This window comes from Plectropomus leopardus, chromosome 7 (assembly GCF_026936395.1).
Source record: "Plectropomus leopardus strain MGB_pleo_1.0 chromosome 7, ASM2693639v1, whole genome shotgun sequence".
Classification (NCBI taxonomy): Eukaryota; Metazoa; Chordata; class Actinopteri; order Perciformes; family Serranidae; genus Plectropomus; species Plectropomus leopardus.
Genome location: NC_142182.1, coordinates 23891266 through 23910627, shown reverse-complemented (window position 1 = coordinate 23910627; position 19362 = coordinate 23891266). Strand labels below are relative to the sequence as shown.

The following is a 19362-nucleotide window of genomic DNA, read 5'->3' as shown; positions in this document are numbered from 1 at the left end:
TAGGAGTTTTATGTGTTTTTAACCCCTCTTTTGCTCTCTCAGCAGAGCGTGGAACTTATCGCTCCAGAAAGTCTGAAGCAAAGAGCAGACGAGCTTTACGTCGTCAACCCGACTCCCAGGACTCTGCAGACTCCGCCTCCACCATCTCCTCCTCCTACCACCCCTCCTCCTCTCTCTCCTCCAATGCCTCTGGCTCTCCCTCTCCTCACTACAGGTTTCGTTCCTCCTCCTCCGGGCCCCTGCTCACCTCATGTGGCTTGGGGGCCCCGCTGGCCGAGGCAGAGGGGAGCCACGGAGCCGGTAAGACCCGCCACAGGCTCAGGCTCAGCCGCAGCTCCCCACGCGAGCCCTCGGGAAGCCACCGGAGGGAGTCGGACTTCAGCTCGGGGCCACAGCAGCTGGTTCTGTACGGCAGCAACGAGTTCATGGTGTGAAGCCGAGGAGGGAACACATGCCAGCTGCCACCTGTTTGAGAACAGGACGGCGTATGAGAAGAAGAAGAGGGGGAGGGAGAGTCCGAGGCTGAACGAGGCTGGTCACGGGGCGAGGTTTGAGCTCACTGTCGCCTGCTGCCCCTCCTCGGTGCCCACCCCCCTCCTCCCCTGGTGCAGTCAGAGCAGAGAGCTGTGGGAATAAAAGACGACAAGACTGGAACTATGATGCAGAGGGACAAAATGACAGGTCAAAGAAAGAGGACTGATGGAAGCTGGAAAAGACGCGTTTGTTGAGCCTCTGACCTCAGTGCTGTTTGACCCCTGCTGGAGCACCAGGGGTCGGTCAGAGGACAGAGACGAAGAAGAGACGGACAGATGCTAAGACACAGAGGAAAAACCCACACTTGCAAAGCCAAATCTTATAGTGCCCCATCTTTATTTTTCAGCATGTGGGCAGGTGGACAGAGCCACCCAGAAGAAATGTAGCCATACTGACTGAACTGGCGGACTTTTTGTCTGTAACCAGCGCCAAGCTAGGTCTGCTTTTCACGTTTACACAGGACACACCAGCCACGAGGCTGCATGCTTCTCCATCACACTTTTTCCCACGTCAGTTTGAAGAGACTGTACAGAAATATGTTACATTATTATTATTATTATTATTATTATTAATTATTATTATTGTTATTATGTTACAGAGGAAAAAAGTGTACATAGAAAGAAACTCCAGTGCTGCTCCTGGGTCGTCCATTGTTGATTAGTCTCTATTTCCTGTTTGCTATTTTGCAAAGTGAGGTGTCTGGAATTCAGGTTCCACTTTTGTTTCTGTGATGGTTTTGCGCGATTTACCATCTTCTGTCTCTCTCTCTCTCTCTCTCTCTCTCTCTCTCTATTTTCTGATTTCACAGTGAACCAAGCCAACTTTGGGTTTCCTTGCATTAAACTCTTGAGAAATATTAGAAGGAAAAGCTGTCAATCTGCGCTCACAGTGCTACACGTCTGGGGCCAGATGCATAAAACTCTGTGTACATTCACTACTAAAACTGTGTGTATGCACAAAGGAAGACAGTATACTCATTCTTCTGAGTCAGATCTATAAAACCGTGTGTACGCCAGATTCTGTTTTATAAATCTCAACATTGTGGCGCAGGGAGCATGTGCACAAGCCTTTTCCACATTCACAGTTGGATGTAAAAATGCTCTTAAACATACACTTCATATTGATATTTGTGCCCCTCCACCACTCAGTGGATGTGTCAATGAGAAGCACGGTTAAGAAAGTGCAATTTCTCTCACTGTGGTGCATCAGCAAAGTTCCACCAAAGCAGCTGTCATTACACACGACTATGGATATTTGTAGCGTCCGTACCACTAAATCATAACATTTAAACAAACAATCATTGCAGTAAAATCTCAATCATCATTATCATTAAACGTCAGAATAATGATCAGTGATTCATTCATAGTGTTTAATCAGTCCCTTGAGCATTTTTTGTGATTGTTACAGCCTAAAATATGTGATTTCACAGCAGCTTTTAAAAATTGCGGTGCATGTTGCGATGGAGACCGGCCCTGTGAGAAGTTCTCCTATTGCTCTCTCTGCCCTGATAGCATGAGTTAACACAGCACAAGTATAAATATCATATTTTGCACTTGGGCAGAAGCCTCACAGCAGCAGTTAACATCTGACACTGAGCCATTATTCTCACACTGTCACCAAAATGGCTCGACTGTTGTTAACCCTGTAAATAAGTGTTAGGTTATGTTAGCTGTGTGATGACAACAGTTAGCCCTGTCACTGCGTGTGTGACTCGTGATTAACAGAGAGAGAGAAGTTTTGCAAATCAGTACACTGCATGCAGCTCTAAATGAAATGAGATATTACTCGTTTTAAAAGGTCAATTTTCTGATACAGTTGCAGTGATTGAAGAAAATTGCACGGTCACACAGAAGTCTCACAGTGATTGGCTGAATTTGTGTCAATTGTTATAATTCCAACATTGCAAAATCTCAGAGGTAATGGCTTATGTTAAAACTGACTTAACAAAGTGTTTCACAAAATGAAATTACACAATCACTAATGGGAACGTGATTGTAAATGAAAATACTGATGGAATTCATCGCTCATAAATAATTTCAAAATTAACTTTATAAATGCGCCTTTGGTTGACATTCAAAGAACACTATGCAGCCTGCAAAAATAATAACCCAATCAGTGAAATTTGCAAACAACTCAAACCCCGCAACTATTTCAGCTAATGTGTAAACCTGGTCTGAAGAATATGTGTGCGCATTTTCATCACACATTTTTTTCTCTATAAAAACCTGCTTATGTGCAGAAAAAAGTGTACGCATTGTTTTTGTGCATACACATCGTTTATGTATCTGGCCCCTGGTGTCACATTTACTTTAACTGAGGTGTCAAATGTCAATCAGCCATAAGTGTATTGTATCTGTCTTTCCATTTAAGCTTTTTTGTTTTCTCCTCTTTTTATTCAGGAACATCAGTGTTACTACGTCAGAACTTGAATTTTTTTTTTTACATAAATATCTATATATATTATTGCTGTATTATAGGTGTTGTTATTGATATCAAAGATGTCATATTTTTGTTGTCCATGGTTAATTTTGTTCAGATGAAAGCCATTTTTTTTCTTTCCTGTGTGCATGCGTGTGTGCGTGTGTGTGTGTGTGTGTGTGTGTGTGTTAGCGTGTGAATGAATGAATAATTCTTGCCACTGTATCACCTCCCTGGTTGTGCATGTGTAGTCGTTTCTACATACACACTCACTAGTGTTTCTCCCCTAAAAATGTTCTTGTAAAGGTGAAAAAAAAAGTCTCTGCAACCATCCAGTGACACTTAACTAACTCAGACATATGAAATGTTTCATTGCACCTGTGGGAAAACTCTTGCACTCACACACACTCAAACCGTCCATGACGTCCTCTGAGCCAATTCAGCATACTCTCTTCTTCTTCTACTTCACCATAACAGTAGCTCTTCCATCCTCTTCTCTTGCAGCTCTGGCTGTGAAAAGTAGCATTAAACTTTCTTGTCAACCAGACAAAAGCAAGTAGCAACGAACAGAGACCGTCCACTTGTTTCTGCATATTCTTACTCTCTTTCTGTCTCTGTCCATACAGTATCGAAACCATTGGTGTAATATTCAGTTTTATGGCCCCACTCAGTGGCTTAACAGCGCTGATGTCTCCGTACTTTAGCTGCAATATCTCTACCTGCTTGCTGCATCTGCGATCAGATGCTTTTGAGCAACTTTTGTGCCGATCTCACCAACACAATCAGTGTTAATCAACATTTCCTTAAAGCTGGAACTCTCACAGAAGACCGTGCTGATCTTAATGCAGGTGTGGAGACTTGCAGTGTGTTGTCTTTTTACAACATACGCTGTAAAAAAAGAAGTTTCAGAGGGGACAAAGCTGATTCCTGCTCAAATATCTGTAAGCTGATATTTGATGGGATGTGGTCTGTGTACATGTCCAGGCTGTCAATATGACAAAAAAAGACAAAAAAAAGTGAATGTAACTCACTGGAAGGCATGCTCTGCTTTCTCTGGTTGTTTTTTTCTTCTTTTATACACAGTGTATGTACTATTTATGATCATGCTTTTGGGGTGTACATTGGTTTAAAAGAATCTGTTATAAAAAGGTGTTATTAAAGGATATATTATCCTGTGTACGGTTCATTATCTACTATTAATCATGGCAACATTTTAAAAGGCCTCAATCGGTCTGTCATGTTTGTGCTACGAAGCAAGAAAAAAAAGCGCTGTGTCTTTTTGTCTGCGCCACTCTGGACACGGTTATGTATAAGGTGCAATTTGTGTTATATTTCTTTTTTTTTTTTAATGGACATGTTTATGGTTGTAAGAAGAAAAAAGACTTTATGGGGAAAATTCATCTGCTTATTAAAAAAGTGAAACTGCAGCCAAACACTTGTGAGTTAAGTCATATTTTGCCTGGAACAAATCAAGACATGAATGTGTATTTTACTTTTTCATTTGTTGTTGATAGCTTGTAAACTAACAAATGAATGTCAGGTAGTTTGCTTCTAATTACCGCAAAGGCGAGTGCTCCAGGAAGATGTTTTTTTATTTGTGGCCACTCACCATTATCAAAGCATCTGCTGCCATGAGCTGAACTGTTCATTTGGGGCACTGCTGACATATATACACCATTCAGTTATTCACCACACTCCCGGAGCGCAGGGCATACACTGGGCATAGATGGAGCAAAGTCAAACACATTGAAAGTGAAACTTTTAACTGCTCATGGGTCTAAAAGTCTGCATACATGCACAGCAGCTGCTGCTCACATCCATTGGTCTTATCAGTTCAACAGATTAATTGTCCACAATTTTCCATGAAGGATGCAAGAAAAATAAAGTTTTCTCCTCAAATCTAAAGTAACACTGCAAGATGAACTTATTAGCCAGTGGCGATTTCTTATTTGAAATACGCCTGTAATAAAACAAAACAAAAAAGTTCAATATTTCTGTGACTTCCTCACAGACTGAGGGCTGCAGGACACCGCCCCTCCCCCTGCAGCTGCAGACTCATCTGCGCTTTGCTCGCAGATCATCTCGGAGGAGCTTTTCCTGCATCAGTGTCTCACAGCTGATACCACTTTGAAGTTTGTATCACAGCTCAGCTGACACTTCATCAAACTATCCACGGTGAGTTGAGACTTTTTTAAAAATCTTAATCAGCCCGTATGGTCAGGTTAATTTTACTTTCACTTTTAAAAGTGTAACTTTTAAATGTCGGCTGTAGGCCTCGTCTTGACTGTATGGACGGTCATCCACTAAAGTAAAAACCAACTCATTCCTCACTTTTGGCGTGTCATCTCGCTGTTTTTGTGTTTTCTCCGTGCTGTGTCTCTTGGATGCCTGTTTGCTATCTATTCATAAAGATCCGACTTCATCAAATTGTGCGATAGTTCAACTTCCACCTCTTCCTATGTGTCTATCGCTATCTCTCACTCACACTCAGTAAGTCTTCATTATGAGCTCCGCGGTGCTCGGCCTTTCTGTTATTTGACCTTTTGTCAGAAAAATCATTGACTTTTGCCATGATTTAATGTTTCTGGTAATAATGTAATATTTTCCTGTAGACCCAAAACTGTGTCCTAAGAGCATGCAAGTGCTTTTCTGTCCACACCTTATCTGTCAGGCCTAAATATGGACTTTATGTAGTCTAAACAAACCACTGTACCTATTTGCTGTGGAAAAAAAAAAAACCCAACACAATAAGGGACTGTTCTTTATTTATCAGAGGAGAGGCTGGCTGGGGTGTGACTTTTTTTACCCTTCCCAAAGCTAAAAATATTTTTACTGGAGTCGTCATGAGTGACGGGCGGAAACTACACTATATGGACAAAAGTATTGGGCCACCTACACGTTACACACTTACAAGAACTTTTATGACCAACTCATAAAAGCTCCCATAGGTGTAACGTGTACTCCCCCTTTTGCAGCTATAACAGCGTCCATATAGTGTTCATGAGTCAATCTCTACCAGTCATTAGATTTTAAAAATGTGCTCTTTGATGTATGAAAGTTAAATGTTAAAGACAAAATCACTTGTTGTGCATGCTGATTAGTGCATGCAAAGGTTTATTTAGGGCCAAATTTTATATGGAAAAAGTGATTTTTGATGACATATCAGTATGTTAAGCTTAGATTTGGCTATGTTTTTTCCTCTGAGGGAAGCATTCATGGCAGATGATATGTTCAAGTACTATTTGGATATTTGAAAATACAAAGATAAATACAAAATACAGCCATTTCAAGTTGTTGTGGCTTGTCCCACACTGTTGGCCCCAGTTGACACTCAGTGGCCTATTTTCTGAATCTTTAACCGGCGTCGGCAACATTTGAGCTCGTCGGCGAATGGCCGTTCAGCTTACAGCAAGAGAAGCGAAACAGAAGTGAGGAATGTAAACAAAGAGTCAAAGTCAAGACGGAGTAAGGTCAAAAAATACATACATTATATGAGGTAAGACTGTTTTTCTGTATCCGTTGAGCTCTTGAGCAACATTTCTTGATGGTTTATGTTGTTGTTTACTGGCGCACTGGTTGGGTGGGGCAGATTTGCCCTCATAATGGCCAGGCTGGCACAGGTTATATATGTAACCTGTGCCAGCCTGTGTATATGTATTTTTGATGCATTATCAGACTGATCACACATGATTCTATAGGATGTATTACTTCATGTTTAAATGTCTGTCTCTAAATTCTTGCAGATGTCTACCATCGTTTTCTTTGACATGGAGACCACTGATTTAGGTAACATTAACGTTATGTCTGTTTGTCTGCTTATCAATATTTCATCAGTCACAGTATCATCAGTTAGATTAAACATTACCTTTGTCTTTTTTTTAATTTAGCTTATCTGACAATGGTCAGTGTTAGAATATTGCCCCTTTTTAACAATAATTATTTATATTTTTCTATTGATTATTTTATTGAGCTCACAGTTCATATTTGATCTTGTAAATTGTAGCTTACTTATTGTACTTTAATTTTTTCAAGAACTTTCAGTCACTTCTTGTTGAAATATTTTATGCCAAAATAGTAGTCATGCCTCAAGGCATTATGTTTTCAGGTTGTCCGTCCGTCCGTCCATCCCACTCTCGTGAACATGGAATCTCAAGAACACTTTGAAATTAAGCAAAAACTGCTTGGACTCAAGGATGAACGGATTCAATTTTGGTGGTCAGACGTCAATGTCGCCTTGACCCCTCAAAACATGTTTTTGGCCAGAGTTTAAATCCATAAACAAAATGTCACACAAAATATGTAATGGGATATAATGATGAAACTGTGCTGATTTTGTAGAGAAAAAGTTCATGTATTCCAATAGTGCTTCTAATGAACAGTCCAACTTCAAAATTTTAAAATCAGTTTATGATTGACAATGAGGGAAATCCTTGATACAAAAATTTCATATCCTAAATGTTACAAACAACCGTGGGAGCTTGAAAAAAATGAGTCTGGATTCAAAACAAGTAACTACAATGTGACTATAATGGAAATTCATAATATAATGGCATGCAATGTAATGAACATTTTCTGTTAAGATAACTTTTATCACTACAGCACGACAAACCTCCCAGTTAAAAGCAGCAATGCTTTTGGTCTTTGGAAATGTTCGTGTTTATTTGCATTCAGAGAAAGAAGTGAGATCCAATAACAAGTGATCATTTTCACGCTATAGTGCCAGGTGTGAGAAGACAAACTTTAAGTTTCCCTCTTATAGTCATACATGCATACTGGAAGTTAGTTATCTTAGCTTAGTACAAAGAATGGAAATGGCTAGCCTGGATCTTTCTCAAGGTAACGAAATTAAGCCATTTCTCACAGCTAATAAATAGTCCCGAACATAGTCCAGTTTTATCATTTTGAATATTGTGACATACATTTATTTGTATTTTCTTTATCTCTTTTTCTACTATCAGACACTGATTTGTGTCACCTCATCCAGTTGTCAGCCGTTTGTGAAGAAGAGGAATTTGACGTCTACACCCTCCCCCTCCGTCGCATCAGTGAGAAAGCCGAGGAACTGACGGGCTTCACTGTCAGTTATGGCCGTCTGTTTCGCCACGGTGAATGTTTGCACACCGACACAGTTTACCGTGCTCTTCGTAAATTCATCCGTTTTCTGCAGTCCTGCAGCTCTGACGGGAGCCCCGTTCTGTTAGCGGCCCACAACGCATGGGATTTTGATGCACCCGTACTCACCAGATTGCTGCAAAGGTTCTCTCTGTTGGAGGACTTCCAGCTAGCGGTGTCTGGGATTTTGGATACCTTGATACTAAGCAGAATCTGCAATCCCTTTATGCGCTATCATCGTCTGACGTCTCTGGCCCGCTACTTCCTGAGAAGAAACTACGATGCCCATAATGCCTTAGAGGATGCCAGAGTGCTGCAGGAGCTGTTCGACCTTTGGGATCCCGCTGAATGGATCGTCGAGAAAGCTACCAGTCCAACCTTGAATTTTTAAAGAAGCTACAGAAAAAACAACAATTTGGCCATTAAAACAAAATATTTCATTTGAGTTTGCTTATCTTTTTCTTTGCAGTTTTGTCCTCATCATGTGCCCTCAGGTGGTTGGACAGTTCGATATTTTAAACATTCAGGAAAAAATAAATGGAAAGGTAGATTAAATTTCTTGTGATAGGACACAAGTAATGCTTGATACACCCTAAACTCAAGGGTATATGGTGCTGATACTGAAATTCGTATAGACTTTTTCCTCATATATTGCAACATCTGTCACACACGCAATGTTGTTCTCTTGGTTTTCCATCAATTTTTAGCATAATTTCCCCACAATAACCATTCAGTTTCCTTTGCTTGCCTTTTTGTCTGCTCTCATTGTTCTCACCACCTGCTTTTACCAACAGCAGTTAACTCCTGTATGACAGTAAATCTTCAAAACTTTCTTTCAAGGGTTTGTCACATTGTTTTTTGGGAAATTGAGGATCATTATCAAGAATGAAATGGGAGGTTAGTCAAGAGTTGGCTATATTTACATTTTGTGCTGATTTGCATTAAAAACAACTTTCAAACATAAAAACCTCTCATGCCTAGAAGTTTTGCTTTGTTACTTTGTGTACATAAAGTGAAAAACGGATTTTGTTTATTTGCCTGTGTTGATGGAGGTCATTTTATAATTATATAGGCAATAGTCCTCACAAATTTTACAAAAAAAAAAGGAATGAATACAAGATTAATCCTCAAAATAGTTTCTAAAACAAAAGGCCTCTAGCAAAAGGTTGAGATGTTACTTCATGGTATTTCTAAACCGAAAGAAAAAAAATCAAATTCACTTACCCTGTGCTGTTACAAAGCTTGTAATGTCTTACTTTACCAGCATACTATCTCAGTTTATCTCTGTGGAATTAATAATATTACAAGAACAAGTATTATCTCCATGCATTTGTTGTAGATATTTATCATTACAATATTTTGAAAAACAAACTCAGAAATGATAAAAAATTAAACTGAAATAGCTTTTTTTTAAAATCAAATTTGTGATGGAATAACATTAACTGTATGGTATTAAAATCAGATAATATTTGTCCTTTAGTATTCAATGATAATTGCAAATGTATTATTTTAGAATCATGGCCATGTATGTATGTGCTCATATATATAATCACTCTGATAGTTTGTTTTTCTATATTCTGTAGCTGTCAATTATATTTCCCTCTATAGCTGTGTGCTTTAACACTCATTACTGTCTTCCTGCCCAGTTGGGCCTCACGGCTCCCCTCCCTGCCACCTCTCCTTTGGGCTGCTTGAAGCTGACTCTGTTTATGTCATGGCAGAGAGCATTATGTTTCTGGTTGTCCGTCTCATTGTTGTGAATGACATATCTCAATATATCTCAAGAAGATTTTATGGTCAAATGTCACTGTCACCTCATCTGTCTCATCCCTGTGAACACCTTGAGGGTTTTTTGTTTATCTGGCACAAACATTCACTTGGACAGAGGGCTGAGCTGATGAGATTTGATGTGACCTTGTGTCATTTCTCAGGAACACAATAACTTAAGAGGGCACTGATGAAGTTTTTTAAAATTCGACACAAATGTCCACTTGTGCTCAAGAATGAACTGATATGAATTTGGTGGGAAAGGTCAAGGTCACTATGACCTCTTAAAATATCCTTTTGGGTACTACTCACAAATTTATCTGCTAACTGTTACAAAAATTCACACAAATGTCTAATAGTATAAAATGATGAAGTGCTGACATTATATATCGAAAAGGTGAAAGGTACTGTGAAGTCATAATATTCTGCAAAAACACTCTTCTGCTCATTTTCAAGGCAGACATTTGGGGATATAGGTAAAAGTCATCATCATTTGTTGATGATGAAACAATTTTGACAATACAGATATAACTTATAAATATTATATTTTATTAAGCATTTGACTTAACATGGGGGATTTGTAGTCTATAGTGAAAAAACATTTTTACTTTCCTCTGACTTAATAAATATATTTAAAGCCACAAGAAAAAAAACAAACTTCCTTACATGCAAAAAGGGTAGGAAGTCAGCCAAAAAAATCTCTTGGCTAAAAGTGAAGAGCTAAAAAAAAGTACAGTCTTGCAGGAAGGATTTTGTTTTTTAAGCATCTGTCTGCATGCCCAGATAGTGCAACTTTCCAAATCAAAGTCAGCCTCCTCCTGTCCATTGGTAGGCAGGGTCAAGTCCTGTTGCTCTTTTACTCCATTTTGTTACAGTTTAACAATTGCATGATTTCTAATTTTGCATTTAGGGCAGTAGATGTAGTGTTTTTAGAGTGGAATACGCAGTATGGTGCTAAACATGACAGTGTTGTCAAAGATGGTGGAATTATGTCAGTGGTGCAATTCTTAGCTTAAAGGCAGTTAAAGAAAAGTCTAAACAGGGAAACATGTTGTTCTGCACACACTCTAATACACTATATTAATTGTCCTAACACAAAATCGAAACTACATTTCAGCAAAGACTTCACAGTAGGATTAAAGCTAGTTTCTGTGAGTAATTAGCTCTCTCTTAGAGGTGATTCATAACGACCAACGTTGGAAGAACGTTTATCTAAGTGGTACTAAAAGTTTATACTGGGGTGTGAGATAAAAGTTGGTTTGGGTCAGTGGCCTGGTTTAGTGGCTGTGTTAGAGAAAGGGGTGCTCTTATCTTCATGTCAGTGTGTGCAGGAAGTTGTAAATCTCCCTTATGTCTTGTTGAGCATTCCCGGTGATTGAAGACAGAGCTGGTCCCTGTTCTCCTGAAATCCTCACTTGACTGAAGTTTAATGACGTGGCAATTTAATCTGATATCAGGTAAGGTCCTTGTAGCTTGATGGTTGTTCTTCTTTCATTAAAATCATGCAGGGACTTTCCTACGCTGTAAATGGAATCACCCAAATATTCCTCTAAATACTATAGGCTAACAGAGAACATAGAGCTCCAAGGATGTTTTTCTGTAGGCTGGTGGGTGGGTTAGTGTCATCCTGGTTCCCCCGGGTAAAAAAAGGACCCTTTGGGTTTTTCCATTGGAATTTGAATTATTGTAGAAAATTCAAGAAGATAATCTTAACAAATGGACACTACAATTGGAATATCATGGCGGGCATGACCTTCCTTGGGGTCGCCACTGGTGAAGCTCTGACTATATCTGAGTGATCGTTAATAAAAGCTTTTGTTTTTGATTTTTCCTCTGTGTTTGACTATTAGGCTAATATTTTTAATTTGTCTATGTATTTGAGGGTGACAGATCTGCCCAGTTGATTTGTATAAGGCAGCAGATCACCTGTGAAGCATTTAAATAGGCTACTCTGTCATAATGAAACAATTGAGACTGCAAACAACTTGAAACCAGAATCAACAGGATGTGAATGTGTCATTAACTGTAAGCTGGAAACCTTTTCACCCCCAGTGACTTCTCTTAAAATATGCAAAATGGGTATGGCAGCGTTCTAATAATATGCAGGGAAGTACCAAGAAAATGCCACAATAAACTGTATTTTAAACATCTCAGAATAGAAGACTGGAAACTGATTACAAAGGAAGTGATTTTGGCTTTAAATTTGAATTAAATGATTGCTTAAAAAAAGACCAAATGAAGAAAAAAAAAGTTAATTAAATACCCATAACATACAAAGGGAAACAGTGTGATATAGTTATAGGATATCATACAACTTTTGTTCCATCCCATTTTTAAATATTTTTGTACAGTTTAAACTAATCTGATTAAAAAAATAGAGGGTGATTTAACGATTCTGTTTTTTTGTAGGAAACATGCCAGACACAGCATCACTCAACAACAAAATCATTTTACAAATTTTACAAAATCATACCAAAAATAGTAGCTGGAAGTGACGAAAATCTTTGTTTTATCCATTTGTGAATGTTACGTAATAGAAAAAATATACGATCCGTTGTTTCCATATTATTTTCACAAAACGAGGCTGCTTAAAACTGTCAGGTTTGACAGCGGCTCTTTGTCACCGCCCCCCTGCAGCTGCAGGCTCAGGTCCTCCACAGACCAGAAGAGGAGCCGACAGGACGATCATCTCTCCAGTGTTAACCTGCTGCGCTGACACAGCCGACCTCACGTCTGCCCCACACCTCAGTCGACACCAAATCAACCTGTCCACGGTGAGTTCTCACCTTTTTTATTCACAAGCTTGTTCAAAATAACTTTAAAGATACGCTAAAGTCCAACCCCAGATTCACTCTGGTTTGGAGTGATTTGGCCCCTCGGTCTGCGCCTTGCCTTTATACGCAGCGCTGTGGGCAGTGATATGTAAACTGTAAGAGAGCCATAATCAAGTAAAAGTACATATTTCTTACCAGAATATGACGCTGGTAGATGTGCTTAGTAATTTATTTGAATAATACTTGAGTAAAAGTCTTAAAGAAACTGATGTTTAGTGTACTTTTATAAGTATTTTTTTATAAATTAAATATACGTATTTAAAGTAAAAGCACAAGTAAATGCTGAAAATAATTTTTTTTAAAAAGCAAGCGGACAGAATTTTGAGAATTTGTTTTTTGTTTTTTGGTTTTTTTTTTTACAACTTAAAGGATTTTAATTTGTCCTTCTGTCCCCTCTGTCCTTATTTTGTAGTAAATAACTAATGGGGAAATGTAGTTGAGCAAAGGTACACATTTTATTTAGGAAATGTGTAAAAGTGGAAGTTAAGATTCTTAAAAAAAAACCCCACTGGAGTACTGTTAAGAAATTTCACAACTTGGTTACATTATACCTCTGGGTGTGTGGTTACACGGCCATAACATCCTGAGCACAGAAAATAAGAAAAACCAAGCAGAATCTCTGCAGAAAATACATCGCTACACACTGAGAGTGGGTCAGAAATGATGATTTGGAGGGATTACTTCTCTAGAGTCTAACACTTTGTTTTGTATGAAAGAGTTGAGACTTTGATGGAGATACACAGCTTCCTCACCGTTAGATCAGGGCTGTGTTTCATTACTTGGCACTTTCCATCAGGGGAATCTCTGCCGCCATTGAGAATGCTGTTGAATTTGTCTGAAAGACTGAAGTGATCATGGTGAGATCGACTGAAGGGCTGTGAGAGCGAGTGAACATCAAAGGTCACTCGAGGTTTAGATCAAGCACAATGTATTGCAATTATGCATATGATGCAAGAAAATATGCTGTGTTAAAATGGGGTTGTGTTTTACCGTGATCACAAGAAGAGTCCGTTTGAATGCACCCCTCAGGTATATTTATTACTTTGGAAGTGTAAAGTTTGTGGAAGGTGTGAGTTGTAATGTGCTGACGTTTTCAGAAACAATGTAGGCCATGGATTAATCAACTGTAACATAGGCTACGTAAAACTCAGTTTGCACAGATGAATAAGATGAAGAAATTGGCAAATAAATTAAAGTAAATATATTTACTATCTGACATACTTTTTCAGTTTCAGTTTTTCTAAAATATCTTATAGCTCTGTATAGGAAGAGTAACATTTAGAGTAATATTACTTGAACTTACTTGAAACTACAACACATTAAAACTGAATTATAGAAATCAGTAATGGAGTTTGAATATAGGTCAAATGTGGTAAAATGTGACTAGTTGTAATTAATTTACATATATCTACAATAAACATTTCCACTAGTAAGAAATACATATTTGATATCAAGATTTAACAGTGATATTATGTAAAAGGGTTTAAAAGGTGCTTTTGATTTTACCTCAACTTATAAGGGCCGCCTTGTATTTGTGAAAGCTAACAATATTTTTAATGCATCATCAGATATATCAAACATAACTGTATTGGGTGTAAGAGTACATGTTCAAATGTCTATCTCTTTCCTTTTTTTTCAGATGTCTGCCATCGTTTTCTTTAACCTGGAGACCACTGATTTAGGTAACATTATTTTTTTGTCTGTCTGCTTATCAATACTTCACAATGTCATCAACTGCATTAAATCTTGCCTTTTATTTGCCTTTTTGGATGATAGTGTTATAATGTGCACCTTTTTAATATTTTTAATCAGGCTTGGAAGGATACAGACCCCAAGTGACCTCTTAAAAATACATATATTTATATTAATAATGGATAAAGTGACTATGAGACAATTTAAAAACCTGAACTTCAACAAGGTGGCAAATGAATTAATGATTAGTTGCAGCCCTGGTTGTTGATTTGTCTGTCAGAATTACCCTTCCCGTGTAAGTAGGTGTAACAGTGTGACTGAAACCAGATGCTGAGAGGACGGATTTCATTGTGACTTTAAAACAGAGTTTCCGAGTCCGTTCTTTTGACTTACTGTTAAATGACTCAGTGCCCGCAATCATTACCATCACACACGCGTTTGTTTGTATCTGATCTCTGAAGTGTAAAGACACCACAACGATCAGCAGCAAATTCCTCTTAAATTGTCATCTATATGAAGGGATAGTACCCAACAGGTAATACATTCCACATCTGATGTAATCCAATTTAAGAAGGTCAGTCCTACATTTATTTACATGACAAATGTTTTTGGTTCTGAGGCGTCATGTTTTTGGGCTGTCCGTCCCGTTCTCATGAAAGCAAAACCTCAAGAATGCTGCGAGTAAATTTCTTCAAATTTGGCGCGAACTCAAGGATGAAGTGATTAAATTTTGGCAGTCAAAGGTCATCTAAACAAAACATTTTTATTTTTATTTGGCTGTAACTAAAGAATTCATGTGCTCTTTATGACAAGATGTTCCATAAATTTCTAAGGTAGCATTTCTCAATAGGTGCCATATCGCCCCCCCAGGGGGCGTTCAGAGGACGCTGGAGGTCAATGGAAGCAATATTTTTGAAAGAGGGAAAGAAGGGAAGGAGTTCTTGGGGGGTGTTTGTGTGTGTCTGTTGTTTAATAGCAGTTTACTCATAAGTGCATTTTTTTTTACAATTTTATAACTTGCCTTTACCACCGTCAGCTGAAGATTTTTTTTTAATGAGTCTTTTACCCCTAAAGACGAGGCAGGCAGCAGCTTCATTGTGTGCTCCGTGCGCACGTCAAGGTAGAAAGTTATTCCGCCTTTGAGCGTGTCGGGCTGGAAAACTTCAAGCTAAACCTTGCAGTATTAGCATAGAAAGATGCTGTATGTACAGTTAGCTCTCCATGCTCTATTTCAGATCTAGTTTTGGTTTTTCACATCTGCATCATCATCGAGTTTGTCTTATCCAGAGAGAGTCCCAAACCGTTCTGTCAGACCGCCTGAAGGACCTAGAGCACAAACTAGAGTGCAGAGCAATAATGCAATGTAGAGCAGACTAAAGAGGGTACTTCTTCAAACAGGAAACACAAATGAGGACTGAGGGATAAACCATGCCTGCATACTTGTTGATTAGGCAGAGATCACATTAAATAAGAAAAAGATGATCTACAGGAGAATAAATATTTGAAGTAATACAGAATGCCTGAGAGCCTTACTAAATAAATACCATTACATTTTCAATTGTCATTTGGGACCTTATTCTCTGTGTTGCTGAAAGTTAGCTTAGCTTAGCATTAGCAATTGAGGGGCAACATGGGAAAATAGCTGGTATGGATTTGTCCAAAGGTAACACATTTCAGCCACTGCTCCTGGCTAAGAAACAGTCCAGCACATAATACCTTTGCTCATTTTTAACTTTTAAACCTACATTTATTATATTTTATTTTCTCTAGTTCCTTTAATCCATCTCTTTTCTAATTTCAGACACTGAAAGGTGCCACATCATCCAGTTGGCTGCAGTCTGTGCAGACAAAAAAATAAACTTCTACTGTGTCCCCTGGCGCTCCATCTCTGAAAGAGCCACAGAGGTGACGGGGCTCACCGACCACGATGATGAGCTGTATCTCAACGGGAGACCTTTGGACACTGTTGCTGTTTATTACGCTCTTACCTCCTTCATCAACTTCCTGCGCTCCTGTCGCAGAGGCTACCCATGCCGCTCTGTTCTGCTGGCGGCCCACGATGCAAAGCGTTTTTTTGCACCCATACTCACCAGGTTGCTGAAAAAGTTCGGCCTCTGGTATCAGTTCAAGTGGTTGGTTTCTGGTTTTGTGGATACCCTTCCATTAAGCAGGAAACTTTATCCTTATCTGTCAAAGCATTCACGGAAGTTTCTGGCCGACCACTTCCTGGGAAAGACGTACAAACTCAATAATGCACTGGAGGGCGCCTTGATACTGCAACAGCTGTTCATCAAATGGCATCAGCAGAATGATGGGATCAATCTCGATCATTTCACCTCTCCCCCAAAGTATTTTGAAGAGCTTAGGAAAAAAAAAAGACTGGCAGAATAAACAGAATATTTTGGAGGGGGGGGGTATATGACGAGAACAGACTGATATTTTAGGAAAAACATCAAAACGACAGTTAGACTGAATTTGTTGTGATTGGATGATGCATGTTACACCCAAAATCAAGTCCTTTTTACACAGAGATGATGTTAAGAAGTTTCTTCTTTATGCCGCCTTTGCATTTTTACAGGGGACCAAACATCAGTGGCATCATGCTGCTCCAGTGTGTGACTTCAGAAGTAACGCCATGGCTACAGTGTGTGGTGAGCAGTGCGCAACAGCTAACTCGCTGAGCTGCCTGCTGTTGTAACCACTGTATTTTCACAACGAAAGGCAGATACTCCACTCACTAATGAAGCCATGCCAGCCACTGCATTGTCGACAAAATGGTCCTGCAAATGTTTCACAGTTTTGCACTTTTGGTCAACAACTGAAGGGATTCTGTAGCCAGAAATATTTTCAGAGAAAAAAACAATGGCTTTAACATGTCAATAACAATTATTTTCTCCCTGTTTTATATGGTGGCTGATCTTATCCTCTATTGGGAGGGTAAGGAGCTCCTGGATCTCATTGTTTTCCCAATTGGCAAACATTTTCAGCAGCTGTTTTTCTTTTCAAAGTTTGTTGCAAAGATGCCAAATTTTTCTTATGGTGGGTCACATGTGTAACATGCCGCCAAAAAGTCTTCCCATGATCCAATTCTGCAGGATGTGCTATTCCCACCTTGAAGAGGCAGTGTAAAAAGGGCTAATGTTACATACATCAGGGCCATGTATCCATATTGTGTTTTTCTCTTTCCTCCTCATGTTGGGGACAATTGAAAAAAATACAAAGTGGACAGTGGCCCTGAAATGTTTAACACTGTATTTTGATTTAAATTATCCAGTTTTGTTGTCCAGTGTACTGTTACATGTGTCAAACACTCAGGTGTTTTGCTCTGTTGTCTTTTCAGTAAATTGCGGCATTTCTTTTCTACAAAAAACATTAAACTTTCATTTGAATGTTCTTGACAACTTGGTATTCTTTTATTATTTATTATATACATATATATAACATATATATATATGTTATTTGAATCAAGTTTCAGCAAACTTTCTGAAAGAAATTTTAATCTCCAATAGAGGTAGTGAGTGTAAAGGAATTTTGGTTAGTACAGGGTCAGATCAGGCACAGGCCTCCTCAGGCCTGTGACTGATTTCATCTGGTTTCAACTTGGTTTCAGGCTGACTGGACCCTACCGACTCCCACTGTGTCATCCCGTTTTAGTCACCTTCACAGCTGAGAGTGTAGAGTGTAACTACAGCGGCAAGCTTTCAGACAAACTTCCTTCTCTGCAGCGGAAAAAAGGAGCTGTCATAATAGTTTGTATCTGTGGTCAAAAATAAAAACTACTCCCATTTTATGATTTGTTTTTTCACTTTAATTTGATCTGTAGACTATGGGCTGCTGTTCACCACAATTTTGATAGGCTATATTATTCTTTGCCATTAAATAAATGAATGGATAAGTAAGCAAAGAAATAAAAGAACAGTTAATACATACATATGAATAATATTTAAACCTGATTCATTAGTAAAAATGTATTTTTTGTGAAAACAATTTTTTATATAACTTTATTAGCTGCTTGATTTTTGCAACAGTTGCTGTATCAATTAAAAAAGAACTAAAAAGAATTAAAAAAGAACAGAAAGAAAAACAGCTACCACCAGAGAAGGGTGCATTTGATCCTAAATGAAATGTAGCATTTGAGATGTTAATGTCTGTGTTGGAGTATGTAAGTATGTAACCTAAATCTCTGTAACTGAACAATGATTCCAGCTAAAGTGTGATTATAATGCTAGGATAGGGAACAAGTTTCATGTGACATGAGCCCTTAAGGCTCTGTCCAAGCAAGGTTAAAATTGTTATGCAACTGCAAGAATGCTGAAACTACCGTTAGAGGAATTGAAATGCTACTGTATAGGTCATTTAGGAGTGTCATGTTAAGGTCACCCGTAAACAGAGACAAAAATGAGGAAATATTTAATGTGTATATGAGACAAAAAAAAGAGTGTGGGTGTCTGGTCTCTGTGACTGAATTCAACAGGTCATGCAGAAAAGGAAAAAAACAACTCCTAAAAAGGGACTGTCCCCGAAGTTGACCAATCCAGAGAAAATGCCACGCTGAATGGGGAGCCAGATGACGAGGGAAACCAACCAGAAGATGACTCTACCTTCATTCACATTTCCTCTTTGTAAATAGTATAAAATACTGGATCAGGGAAAGACAGGTTGTCAGAATGCAGGCTGACTCGCTGATGTTATCGGCTAGGGAGAGGCATTTCTGATCCAGAGCTCTGTAACTGCTCACTGCTTGCTTGAGAAGATTCAATAAAAGATTTGAACTCAAAATTCTAAATTCTGTTTGGACATTCAGTTATTTGCTGTTTATTGAGTCGCTTTTAAGAATTCTGAACATAGCGCTCACCCTGGGAGGGTGAGAGTTTTTTCTACTTGCAGCAACCAAGAGTAAAACTCCTTCATCTGTATGACAGTATTAAATGTTAATCTAATTTAAACAGTTTTCATTGCCTAAGGTTGCTGCGCAGAACATTATTTGTATGGAACATCATAGTGA

General features: G+C 38.7%; 3 protein-coding genes across 13 annotated transcripts in view; all 3 read left to right on the top strand.

The window, feature by feature from the left end:
* The window catches only part of LOC121949825 (unconventional myosin-IXAb-like), a 166908-nt gene extending 162529 nt beyond the window's left edge, over positions 1-4379 (top strand). For 7 of the 11 annotated variants that reach the window (XM_088080263.1, XM_088080260.1, XM_088080266.1 and 4 more), the window contains one exon: positions 43-4379. In XM_088080263.1, coding sequence (XP_087936389.1) covers positions 43-434 — 392 coding nt within the window. In that variant the 3' untranslated portion in view covers positions 435-4379. The remainder of the gene's footprint in view (positions 1-42) is intronic. The other 4 variants (XM_088080259.1, XM_088080267.1, XM_088080265.1 and 1 more) reach the window with 2 other exon arrangements.
* Positions 4380-4983: 604 nt separating this feature from the next.
* On the top strand, positions 4984-9031 carry LOC121950460 (uncharacterized). Its single transcript, XM_042496464.2, has 3 exons — positions 4984-5127; positions 6696-6738; positions 7911-9031. Exons 2-3 carry the CDS (start codon positions 6696-6698, stop codon positions 8453-8455), a joined length of 588 nt encoding a protein of 195 aa, XP_042352398.2. The 5' UTR covers positions 4984-5127; the 3' UTR covers positions 8456-9031.
* Positions 9032-12474: 3443 nt separating this feature from the next.
* LOC121950121 (uncharacterized) lies at positions 12475-19116 on the top strand. The gene is made up of 3 exons (XM_042496040.2): positions 12475-12605; positions 14305-14347; positions 16159-19116. Exons 2-3 carry the CDS (start codon positions 14305-14307, stop codon positions 16746-16748), a joined length of 633 nt encoding a protein of 210 aa, XP_042351974.2. The 5' UTR covers positions 12475-12605; the 3' UTR covers positions 16749-19116.
* Positions 19117-19362: the final 246 nt, after the last annotated feature.

Bases quoted from the DNA above. Each gene is read 5' to 3' on its own strand.
- LOC121950460 (XM_042496464.2), top strand. From the start codon at position 6,696: ATGTCTACCATCGTTTTCTTTGACATGGAGACCACTGATTTAG. The intron at 6,739-7,910 runs GTAACATTAACG...TTCTACTATCAG, and splicing joins CATGGAGACCACTGATTTAG to ACACTGATTTGTGTCACCTC.
- LOC121950121 (XM_042496040.2), top strand. From the start codon at position 14,305: ATGTCTGCCATCGTTTTCTTTAACCTGGAGACCACTGATTTAG. The intron at 14,348-16,158 runs GTAACATTATTT...TTCTAATTTCAG, and splicing joins CCTGGAGACCACTGATTTAG to ACACTGAAAGGTGCCACATC.